Genomic DNA, 12607 nt, shown 5'->3' on the forward strand with positions numbered 1-12607 from the left:
CGTCGTCCAGCACACCTCTGTTCACTGGATAGGCACGCGACGATCTCACCAAGATCATAGATGTCGTCGCGTATGACCAGACGTCAGGACCCCATCGTTCATATCTCCGATGTGCAATGCTCACCAGCGAACATTGCACACCGGACGATGACCACGCATGAACAGACTTGCAACAAAGGTTGATCTACTGAGACCATACCATGGCTCGCATATGAACCGCGCAGATCGAGGAGACGTAGCCTAATGATCCTGCTAGAACAAATGTCGTCACACCAATGTTCATGTTCGAACCTTCATCCTCTAGCCGATGTTCACGCTCGAACGTCGCTCTCGTAACCAATGACCAGTACTTGACCATGTCCCCTCGTATCGTCGATCGGATGTGATCACTGCTTGCCATTCATTTGAACACTTGATGCTCATTTCGAGCGGGGTTAAAGGTCGCGGCTGACCATTGCCCACGTGCGGACCGTTCACTGGTGATCGGGGAAGACAAATTATGAATATCCCTTTCACCACCTCATCGGGGGTGACGGGGGTCGACCGCAAAAGTGGGTAACGATCAACCTCGATCGGCCGCAGGTCATTTCCTCCCGGGTTTAGTGATGCAGCACTGCAGTTGGCGCTAAATGAGAGATAAGATAATGACTCAGCTCGAAGATCCAATCACGGACGCGCGAACGTCGCAGGTAGTAAAACTCGTTGTAGCACACGTTTTGCGCAACTTCGGCGTTAACTTTGGGACTGGAAGGCCGCAGTTCGGGCATGGTCTTTATGCTGAGCCCGAAGCTAGCAGTGCGAACGGTACCGCGATCACCCGGCGCGGCGCTCCCTCCGAAGGCCTCTGCATCAGCAAAATGGGTGCATGCACGACAGGGCTCTGTAGTACACTGTAGTATGTCAGATAGCGCTATCATTATTTGTAGTTCAGACGAGCAATGATCCGATAGTATCCATGTTTGGTAGATTAACGGCGGCGACGATCAGCATTCATCTGCATCTGTCGGACAAGACACCGTCCGATCGGGCATGGTCAGACGCCAGTGAACGTCAGATCGAATCCCGGTGTGTGTATGATCATTAGCTGGCCTGTATATGATCTAACATTATCTGCGCAGCCGCTATACTACAGTGCATTCTTGACCCGACAAAGACCTATCGAGTGCGATCAGACACAGGTGCTGACGTCCATTATAGACCATATAACGGGTCACCGGATGCCTGGTGCGGTACAATCCACCGAAATCATGCACACACTCATAGCAGGTGTGCAGCACAAACCATTGTATTGCTACTTTATATCGAGTAAGGTACATACTACACATTGAAGAGAGCGACAGGAAAACGTCGGATGTTATGCTGACAATGCGTAGTCGCCATGTCAGCGGGATTGAGACCGACTCTCTGTGTGCTCATACAGCGGCCGGCGGCGGCGTGTCCCTGACATTCTGCCCGAGGACCGGCCGGCGGAGGTTAAGGTCAAGCGCATGAAGCTGGTACGCCGCATGGGTGTGCATCGGGACGCGGGTTCTGTTCTTAGGCACTAAGAGGAGTGTGGCGAAGAAGCTGAAGAAGCTGAACACTTGGCATCAGCGTCGGGGTTTGGGATTCGGCGCGGGAGAGGGAAGACGTACTTCCAGTCTCAGTCAAATCAGCCTCAGGCGCCGAGTAGCGCGGGGACAGTGAGCGCGACATTGAAGTTGATGGTTCAAGCGGGACGCAGTGAGCGCGGGGCGGGCGGAAGAGGAGTGGGATGGTACGTACACTGAGGACCAGCGAAGTCGCTTGCGACATGCCGACGTCGCGCTGCGCTGAGCTGTGTGTGGGCAACGTGCGCGCTCAGCGGGGGCCTCGAACCTGGGGTTATTCCAGTGGACGGCGCAGACGGAGGGGCCGAAGCTGGTTAAGGGACACGGCAACCGAGGGAGCGAGGGAGCGAGGGAGGTGGACGCGTAGGGCGTGGAGGGGTGTATCGGTTGAGCGCGGGGAGATGGACGCGTTGAGTGTGGGGGAGGCGCTCACCTGAGAAGTCGTATTCCACTCCTCATGAACCGGTTTAACACCACTGGCGGTGCCGCACTTGCTGTCTGTCGAAGATTGGCGAAGCAGGGGGAAACATAACGGGGGAAACGAGGTTCGTACTGCTGCAGTGCGGGCCCCAGTGATATAAATGTTCTTGTTAAGCGGAGTTCATGTCGACCAGGATACTGTTGCCAGATGAGCTGCGCTTGAACCGGGTGGCAACGAGGATGTACATCTAGATCACCTTACCCACTGATAGCGACACCGGCCCCCATGAGCCTCTGAGAGCCTCGTCAGCAATAATATCAACTGGCCGACAAATCCAATATCATTGCAGATATGGTGAGGGAGACGATTCCATGAGACATGGAGATCCGAGAATCTGATCAGGGCACGAGTACCGTGGGACAGGAGGTCCGAGGGTGTCGCGGAGAAGAAAGGGAGCGAAGTGGGCGAACACGGAGGGGATGAGAGGAAAGCAAGCAGAGAGAAGGATAAGCACGATGGGAACTTCGGGGATGGTGGGGCGCGAGGCTTGACGGAGAGCGCGTGACACCGGCGCGTTGTGTCGGGGTCCCTCGTGAGTCGGAGATATGGCGTGTTGTGTAGCGGCACCTTGCAGGGCGATTTTCGGGGAGGCGCGACGTAGGTGCGAAGGGCGAGGGTGCAATGAGAGCCGGCGCGCGGGCGTCTGCGATGGTGGCGGGGTCGGGAGTCGAGTCCTGCGGACGCGCGCGTGGATAGAATTGGGAGACTAGTAGTACCAGCGCCCGTACCGAGGATGTTTTGACTACACTCTAGCTCCTTCTTAGCGTGAAGAAACAAGGAATGAGTCTCATCTACCATAGTACAACTGGCTCCCCAGTGCTCTCTCAAAAAATGTCTTACCAGATTATCACCGGTCGAGCAGAGCCCTACACTACGTAAGTCGATCGTGTCCGATCATTGGACCTCCGGACCGACGATGTCTGGCGTCTGCCGAGCTGACATCATCCGCTTTCGCCGGGCGCCACAGCGCTCGATCGGGCACCCCTCGTTTTGCTGATGTGGCAGTTGTCTCTCTCTCACCCGATTCATCGGACGTAGATAGGTCGCTCGGAGTTTTCAGATACAAACGGAAGAGACAACGGATACACAAATTGGTGCTAGGTACACGATGCAATATACAAGAATATCTGCCGCCGATGCCTTCGCGGCACGCGTCGATGCGCACATGACAGGCTGCGCCTAGGTGATGCGCGAGAGAGCCGCGGCGACGCTATCCAAACGTATTCGCTTATCTTTCCCCAGGGGTTGGACGAGGTATGCGCGTGAATTGACGCTAAATTGCGAGATAGGTAAGATGACAAGATGGAGTTGCGAGCGGTCCCGATGGTCGCCGCCCTATATGCATCACTGACGACCGCCAGATGTTGACAATTCCGAAAGCAAGCCTATTTAGATACATCCTCACGTAAGCCAAACGAATTTGCGGAAGAGGCAACGAAATCCTCACTGGTCAAGTAACATTTCTCAAGTGTGGACCAGTCGTACAGAACCGTAAGTCGACCTCCATGAAGCCTTCGCGTCTTCCCCGTCCACCTCCTTGTACATCGTCTTGATCGACACGTCCGCGACGTGATCCGCAAGCGCGGCTGCGTGCTCTCCCCGCCACACCGTCCGGAACTCCTCCAGCTCCTCCATCCGCGGCGCCGCGACGTACGAAAACCCGACGATAGGGACACTGCGCTCCGCTCGCGCGCACAGCATGGCCCTGAGCGCGTCGATGGAGAGATCCAACCGAGGTCGTGGCACGGCCGTGTACCCGCGATGGGCTTCCGCCTCCCACGGGCTACACAGGACGCTGCAGTCGCGGAGGGCGATGGTGCGCAGGGCGGGACACAGAGCCGCCGTGCGATCGTCGGGAGCGCCGTTGAAATTCGGATCGAGAGCGGCCCACAGCGACGCGAGCGAGCCGTGCCCCTCGAAGCAAAGCTCCGTGAGGAGTGGGAACTGGCCGAGAAGCGTGCGCCAGACGGCGGTGGTGATGTCGAGGCGCTCGGCGGAGATGTCGAGGCGCGTCGCGGTGGGGCAGTCGCGCGAGACGTCCATGAGGTCGCGGAGCTGGAACTCCGGCTCGATGCACAACATCTCGTGGAAGATGCCGGTGGTCTCGGTGTCGTACTGAATGTCTACCGAATGTTGCTGGCCTGGGCTGCTCGCTGTAAACCGGCAGTACCCGCGATCGATGGTGAAGGCAATGTCTGAAAGCAGCGGCAGGAACGGGAGCACGTTGGTGCGGGGGTGGGGAAGGACGTCTGCGATGCCTGCGCGTCGGCCAGTGTGCTCCTCGTGGCCCTGGATGTCGACCCTGCCTTCGGTGTGGTAATCGAACTTTACGTGGGTCGCGCTGGGAATATGCAAGTAGGATAAGAATATGGTGAGATCGAAGGTGTTGCTCGGGATCTCGAGATGGGTGAGCGACGACAGAGTGAAAGGATTCGGGGAAACCCGGGCGAAGACTTCTTCAGCGTCTAGGTATTCGAGACGAAGGGACTTGAGTCGCTTCATGGCGGGCAGAGCTTCCATGAATTCCATGGAGTCGTCCTCTGAAAAGGAAGGTCGAAGAGAAAGTTGCTCCAGGCGTTCGAAGAGCGAGGGCTTCGCGACGTATGCCAGATCGTACAAGTGCAGTGTCTTCAGGCGCGGGATGTTTGTCTCATTCAGAACAAGCGGCACGACTATCGGGGCCATTCCCGGTGCCGGATCCCAACCTTTCCGTGCGGAAATTTTCGTCAAGCGAGGAAATGCGCCGGAGGCAAGAAACGTGTTCAGTTCCGGTAGGTGTTTTTTCAGCAGAGAGTGGAATGTCAACGACTGTATATTGGGGGCGTGGTGGAGCACCGAGGTGAGTTCCAAGTGAGGGATATTTTCTACGTCGATATTGATATCGATGGCAGCACCTTGAGCACGTTCGAGGCACAGCTTCAGCCAATTGTCGCCGTTTTCTCCGTGGACGTGGATTGTGCTCCAGAATGACTTCGTGCTGACGATAGCATCCCGCCACCACCGACATACGAGAAGCAGAGGAAGCCACTCGGTCGAGTAATCGCTACTATCGTCGGTTTGAGAAGCAGGGCCGACGATGTGTTGGATGATGGCGGTGAAGATCTCGAGAGGACAGCGATCGATGGGGTGCGCGGAGAGGCAATCTCCAGCAGCGTTAAACTCCATCTGGGGGGTAGATATCAATGATCCGGAAGAGCGCGACAGTGCCAGTAAGCCCACCCACATAGCTTGCTAGTTGGGTGTAGACGTGGCTTTAAGTGAGGGCCAGGCATTCTACTGCCCGCCACGTTGAGCTGGCGCTAAATTACGAGATAAGATAACAGGGTACGTCGTCGTCCGCCCTCACTCGAAGCTTGTCTATCAACCTGACCGACCGCAACTTCCCTGCCGCCTGCTCGCGCAACGCCTCCACCAACGCCCCCACATGGAGCCGCTCAGGCAATTCGAGGAGTTTGAACTGGGTAAGTGTTCACATTGCTTACGTAAATTCCCCTCGACGAAGACGCCGGGTTATCGCGCTTGAACGACAGTCCGCCGCAGCGATAAGCAAAACGCCTTCCATCTGTCCAGCCATGGGAATGTTACGAGAACATCGACTAGTGGCTGAAAAGAAGCTCCTCGAGCGGTATGTAACCCTCTCTGCTTCGCTCCTTCTTCCCGCACGACGTCTATGGCCACCAACAACACGCTCGCCGCAAGCGAGCCTATCCTTCCGCAGGGTGCAGGATATGGCGTCGGTGGGTGCTGTAGCTTATGCTCATTTTGTGCTCTGTCTGACCGAGCGCTCAGTCGTCGGAATTGGGCTGTTCTTCAGCGCGTTCATGCTCACCCTCACCGCGATCCAAGCGCGTTACACGGGATTCTCGCCCAAAAGCGCCGAAGAGTTCAATAGCGCGTCGAGGAGTGTGAAGCCGGGGTTGATCGCGTCGGGGATTGTTTCTGCATGGACATGGGCGGCGACTTTGGTGCGTGGTTGTGGTCTGCACGTTTCAGCGCGCCTCATGTGTCCCACCTGTGCGCATATAGCTTCAATCCAGCGCGGTGGCATACAGGGACGGTATCTCAGGGCCGTGGTGGTATGGGGCGGGGGCCACTGTTCAGGTCCTACTCTTCGCTCAGGTGCGTTTTCAGTCCTGCGTGTCTCAGAACCCGCGTCTGAGGAGGATATATGCGCACATAGCTGGCAGCCAAGTTGAAACTAAACGCTCCCCATGCGCACACATGGCTCGAAATCGTCGCCGCTCGATGGGGCACTGTTGCACACCTCATATTCATGTTCTTCGGCCTCGCCACCAACATCCTGGTATCATCCATGCTCATCCTGGGCGGATCCGCAACTGTCACTTCGTTGACTGGGATGAACACTGTCGCGGTACGCTGGTGGTCCGAACCATATGGACGCGAAGCACTGATCCATGCGCAGGCCTGTTTTTTGATCCCCTTGGGTGTTGCGGTCTACGTGGTCGTTGGAGGCATGCGCGCCACGCTGTTGTGCGACTAGTGCGTCCACCCGTAATGATCTTTATCTGAACCTTGTCGCTGATTTTGGTGACAGCACTCACACGACAGTACTGTTCGCTATCATCTTCGTCTTTGTGTTCACAGTCTATACTACAAGCGAGAAGATCGGTTCTTTCAGCGCCATGCACGCTCTCCTCTCGAAAGCGGCCGCTGACCAACCTGTCGCCGGGAACGCGCAGGGCTCGTATCTCACTATGCGTTCCAAAAACGGTCTCATCTTCGGCGTCATCAACGTCATCGGCAACTTTGCTACCGTCTTCCAGGACCAAGCTGTGAGTGTCGGTTCCTTCTCGAGCTGCGTCCGACGTTCTGATATTGAGCCGCAGTATTGGCAACGAGCCATCGCCTCCTACCCGGCAACATGCGTCAAGGCTTACCTTCTGGGTGGTCTGGCATGGTTCGCCATTCCGTTCATGTTCTCCACGACCCTCGGTCTTGCTGCCGTCGCGCTGCGTGGCGATCCGGACATGCGCATTCTCACCCCTGAAGACGTGTCCGCCGGACTACCTGCGTCTGCGGCGGCGGCGGCGCTCATGGGGCAGTCTGGGGCGGCGGCGCTGTTGGTGGTACTGTTTTTGGCGGTCACAAGCGCGACATCGGCCGAGCTCATCGCCGTCTCGTCGCTGTTGACGTACGACGTGTACAAAGTACGCTTCTCGACGGTCGAAGTGTTGAAGTCTTGCTCATGTTGTTGCAGAAATACTTCAACCCCAATGCGTCTGAAGCACAGATTTTGAAGGTGTCACACGCAATGGCGAGTGCGCCGATGATCTCGTACTTGGTCCCGGCTAATTTCTATCACAGGTTGCTGTTTTCGCGATCGTGATGGGCTTGCTAGGTACCATCTTCTTCTACATCGGAATATCCCTAGGATGGCTCTATGTAAGCACCTGTTCCTTCGTCTTCGGACATGAGTTCTGACGTGCATCCACCATCAGGAATTTATGGGGGTCGCGCTTGGATCTGCCGTGGTCCCCATTGCCATGTGCGTCACTTGGAGCAAAGCCAACAAGTGGGGCAGCATCGCGGGTGCCGTCCTTGGCTTCTGCGCCGGGGTAGTCGCTTGGCTCGTTACCACTTCGGGTCTCAACGGAGGCGTTCTGACCGTCGATGTCCGTCTTCACTATTTTGCTGTACGCCCATTGCTCATCTTGCGCTGTTATAGACCACTGGTGGCGATTTGGAGATGCTCGCGGGTAATCTCGTGTCTATCGGGATCGGGGGTATCGTGACGGTTACGACGTCTCTCATAGTAAGTAATCCGACGGTCGAACGCTACAACGACTCATTGCGTTGCCAGTGGCCCGAAAACTTTGACTTTGAGGCTACTCGCGCTATCAACCGGCCGTCCGCGGTCCGTCCGCCCTCGATTGACACCGAGGACGAAAAAGGGGAAAAGCGCGATCATACCGCCGAAGCATCCGTCGAGCCTGCCCCCGTCTCCGTCTCCCCAGCAGACGAGTCCGAGCTCGACCCTGTAGCCCTGCGCAAGTCGTTCCGCTTCGCCGCGTGGTCTTCCGTCGTCCTGGTACGCTCCTCTGCGCTCTTTTTAGGCCCTCGCTCACGCCTGCGCAGACGCTGGTGATGCTCATCATCATCCCGCTTCCGCTGTTCTTTGCGCAGACCGTCTACGGAGTGCGTGGGCTCACTGCGTGGGTCGTGATCGGCATGATCTGGGCGTTCTGCTCGGCGCTCGCCGTGGTTGTCTACCCGCTGTACGAGAGCCGCGCCGCGCTCCGGGTGATCGCGCGGGGGATTGTTAAGGTGCGTTCGTGGGCGACGAATTTTTGGGACGTCGGAATGCTGACGGGCGGCTGAATGGTAGGACGTGTTTATGAGGGGAAATGGGAAGCATGGGGGTGCGGGGAGGGTCGCTGCCTAAAGATACACATAGGGCGGGCTGCTAGCTGTGTACATATGTAGAATGTGAGTCTTGCCGATACAGAGGGTGGTCCCTACGCGGGTGTGGCTGGCAAATCACTGACTCATCCGTTATCGGATGATCAGGCGCTCTCCGAGCACCCTTCCCTCATAGGTCACCTCCGGCAGAGGGGGAGACTGAATCGCACGCACACACACACACACTCTCATACCCTCCGCTAGTGCAGCTGAAAGATTCTTTCGTGAGGTTGGTGTGGGTCTGTTGTTCTACCGTTTTTCTCACCCAATATCGCTTGGCAGATGGAGCTCAACGTCGAGAACGAACCTATCTCTGATCTGCGTGCCATGGACCGCTGTCCCATCGAAATCTTTACCGAGATCTTCCAATGCGTTATCCGTCTTTCGGACCCACCGGACCCCTACCATAAACCGTCCACCGAATGGCTGCGTCTCCTGCTCGTGTCCAGAGCATGGCGGGACACCATCCTCAAAACGAAGTCGCTCTGGAGCACGATCCAGGTGCATGGAGAAAACGGCGAGAGGTGGCTCAAGCTATCCCTCGGTCGTGCCCGCGGCGCTGCCATCAGCATCAGCATCGACTTCGAGAACATCCCACATCTGGACCTGACACCCCTTCTCGAACACGCTTCCGACATCCGGTCGGTCAGATTGGATTACCTTCCCAGGGGACGCCTGCCGGACCTAAATACGTTTCTTTCTTCGGGTTTATTTTCCAGTTTGAAGAGCATTCGGTTGTGGGTAGATCGGGGAACGTATGCGGATCAGGAACCGGGGGAGGCTCCGCACCTCCTTCTTAGCAAGGCAAATGTCCCCTTCCTCGAGGCACTGCGGGTGGACATCAAATACATCGCGGATCCACGCTTCTTTGAATATATGGAAACGCTCACGCTTCTGCTCTCCTGGAGGATTGATTTCTTGCCGGAATTCATGAGCGCGCTGTGCACGATGAAGCGATTGAGGTCTCTCGACCTCTCATGCTTTAGCTCCAACGCTTTCCCCCATAGCCCCGTCACCCTGCCGTCGCTCACACAGCTCAAGATCTCACCAGGCAGCATCTCGTCACTCACCAGGTTTCTATCCTATCTACACCTTCCCCGTGCGACGGATGTAAGGCTCCACTACATCACGGATGGTAGGGTCGACGCCCAAGGCCGCGAGGAGCTCACCGGCAGCCCTGCAGGCATCGGAGACATCCTCCCTCGGCGCCGCACCGACGTGCTCCCGTTCCTACCACTTCTCACAGATCTCGCTCTTACTATACGAAGCCACAAATGCGAGTTTGCGGCAAGCAGTCCAGGAAAAACGCACGCGGTAGAGATCGGTTACGACACAGAGACCCCCGGCATGCGCGCGATCTACGGCGTGACCGTCGACCCCCTCTTCCAGCTCCGCGACCTCACGGACGTCGCGTCCGACTGCCCGGCCACAACTAGCCTCACCATCCACGCCGAGTGCGTCGTCCTCACCGCCGACCATTGGCGCGCGCTCCTGGGCGCGCTCCCTCTCCTCGTCGAGCTCCGCGTCGAAGCGCGCGGCTCGCTCGCGCCGCTGTGGGCCGTGCTCGACCCCGGCGGCTCAGTGCGCGACGCGGTGCCGTGTCCCGCCCTGCGCACCCTCTCCCTCCGCGACTACAACGGCGGGTGGAACCCGTGGCACTGGGCGGCGGGGTACTACCATAACGACCCGCCCCCGCCCCGGCTCGACATCTGCGTCGACGCGCTCGGCGCGACGCTTCGCGCGCGGGCAGGGCGCGGGGCTCCGGTCGCGAAGCTGTCGTACGTCGCGGCGCCGCGGATGGAGGAGCTGGACGAGTTCCGGACGGTGTGGCGGGGAGCGCACGCGGCGGCGCTTGCGGAGCACGCTACGGACGTGTCGATCAAGACGATGTACGAGGAGGTGGAGGGAAAAGACGCAGGGATTCCATGGAGGGAAGTTTATGAAGAGATTTCGGTCGATGTGTAGCCCGGAGTCGTAGGCGGAACGGGAGAAAACGCGTGGAGGGTCGCAGGGACGAGATGCCTGCCGCGGGAACGAGGTGATGGTCAAGCTTCAAAGCTTCAAGCTTCAGGTGCCATGTAGACATCCAGAATTAGAAGCATCCAGAGATCGTAGCCGAAATGGCTCTCGCTCGACAGTATGTCCCGACACTCATCGAGGGTCAAACGGTTCTGTGGTGTACAGCCTGCGGAGTCAGTGGAATTGCGATCCGGAGCTATACATCAGGAACTACAGAACAGGCTTCGCCCGGCGGACACTGAGGCCCACCCTCGGCAACGAGAGGAACAAAACGTGCTTTTCTTCTCTTGTTGGGTCCGTTTAGTAGCGAGGTCATGTTTGTGTCAAGTCAGCGTGATGGAGGACCGGGAAGACACAATATAAGCGCCCAATGGCTGACGTTAGATCAGTTCACCTTTACTATCTTATCTCGAAGTTGTTGACTCGCGTGGCAATCTGCAGCAGCGCGACTCACAAATTCCGTTCATCGCAGAGAATTCGTACATCCGTGACGTCTCGCCCTCTCATGTACCCCCTCTTTTATGGAGTTTCCAGTGTCCACCAAGGCCCCGGTTTCTGATCAGAGTCCCGCGACCCGGGGCTTGCAAGAAGACTTGCTCGAAATCCTCAGCTACGTTTCCGCCGCATAGCGAATGATCCGTCCGCTCAGATGCAAGAACAACAGCGAGGGGAGCAAAAAAGGTGTGGTGGGCGCGAGGTCGGGGAATGGGACGTGGCCGAGCGGAGAGACAAGCTGACCAATCGATCTTCCAGGCCATGTGCCGATGCCAGTCCGGCGCCTGCGCATGTTTCTCTCTACCTTATCATCCGTATGCACTCCGATGCACAACTGGACGCACGCGCTCCCATCGAAAAAATCCCACAAGAGCTCTTCAGCTTGATATTGCGATGGACCATTCAGAAGCCAGGCTTCAAGTCGTCGTTTAGCCAGCTATTCGCTAGGTTTCGCGGCTTCAGAGCGGAACTCCCACCTGGCTTCCATAGATGGCTCTCCCTACGCCTCGTTTCCCGTCACTGGAACGAAACTATCGTCTCCCAGAAGCATCTCTGGAGTACCGTCATCGCATGGGGGCGGGCCCATGCGCGGGAGTGGTTGATGTTCTGTCTTTCCCACACGGACGGAGTTCCCATCGATGTCATCCTCCGGCTCAATCACCAAGGCACATCGTCTTTGTTAAGGTACGGGCGCGCAGGGCGCGCACGTGCCGGATTTCGGTGCCGGAGTTCGGCGTACCGGCCGAATTTCGGCCACGCTGCGAGCAGGGCTCGGGCGTCTTGACTTCGGCGAAGTATTTCGCCGAACTTCGGCCATCAGATCGGGCGATCTGAGACCATACGGACTCTTATGTACTCTACGCGCGTCCCACGGACGCCAGCTTACCTCTACCCGCACTACCGCTGTATTCGTTACCTCAATCGAAGGTTTGGACGAGTCTGGCACCGGTGCGATCGTATATTGTCATTTTACATCTTTTTTGACTCCCCGCTACCTCTACACGAGGTCTACTGAATACTATGAGTCACAGGTCGCCCCAACAAGACCATTTCGGCGCGTCGTCGTCGTCTGCAGCCCTCGATATGACTGCAGGCGCGACACGCAGCCGTCCCTACACCCCAATCCCGTCTCGCCCTTCGAGCTCAACACTTGCACGCGGCGAAACATCACATTCGCCACGTTCGCATGCTCCCAGCGACGACGACACAACATATCGCCCATCTGCCCGAGTGCGCGACGCCGGAGTGCCTATCACAACGCCTCCGACGCCGACCCCTCGGGCCTCAACATCAACAGGAGTACGTGGATTCGGTGAGTATCCCATTGCCGCACCTTCCCCGCGGCGAGATGCCTCCTACTCTACGTACCATGACTCGATTATGTCGAGTGCGCAGGCCGGGCCATCAGCGGACCCTCGACGGTTCGCTGAAGACTCGCCTGCCGAGCGTGCGTATGCCGCACGCCCTGCCGTCGAAAATACCCAGGCGGAATTAATGCAACACCGCAACCGCCTGGTGTCAATTTCGGCGCGATTGGACGCGTTCCACCGTGATCTTGGCGCCGAAATTCACGACGCCATGTCACGGACAAACCGTGTTCTTT

At 57.5% G+C, this 12607-nt stretch overlaps 2 protein-coding genes across 2 annotated transcripts; one reads left to right on the forward strand and one right to left on the reverse strand.

Annotated features, from left to right (window-relative positions):
• Positions 1-3534: 3534 nt before the first annotated feature.
• On the reverse strand, positions 3535-5235 carry BXZ73DRAFT_108096 (uncharacterized protein; the record flags this gene model as incomplete). Its single annotated transcript, XM_048017077.1, has 1 exon — positions 3535-5235. The coding sequence occupies one exon, from the start codon at positions 5233-5235 to the stop codon at positions 3535-3537; it is 1701 nt and encodes a 566-aa protein (XP_047871375.1).
• Positions 5236-5740: 505 nt separating this feature from the next.
• BXZ73DRAFT_93441 (urea transporter) lies at positions 5741-8473 on the forward strand (the record flags this gene model as incomplete). Its single annotated transcript, XM_048026660.1, has 14 exons — positions 5741-5807; positions 5860-6035; positions 6097-6189; positions 6251-6442; positions 6494-6570; positions 6626-6863; positions 6918-7238; positions 7289-7345; positions 7396-7473; positions 7530-7703; positions 7757-7843; positions 7892-8119; positions 8167-8355; positions 8417-8473. The coding sequence occupies 14 exons, from the start codon at positions 5741-5743 to the stop codon at positions 8471-8473; spliced, it is 2034 nt and encodes a 677-aa protein (XP_047871376.1).
• Positions 8474-12607: the final 4134 nt, after the last annotated feature.

The sequence above is a fragment of the Epithele typhae genome (genome assembly GCF_022376455.1).
Source record: "Epithele typhae strain CBS 203.58 chromosome Unknown BXZ73scaffold_140, whole genome shotgun sequence".
Classification (NCBI taxonomy): Eukaryota; Fungi; Basidiomycota; class Agaricomycetes; order Polyporales; family Epitheliaceae; genus Epithele; species Epithele typhae.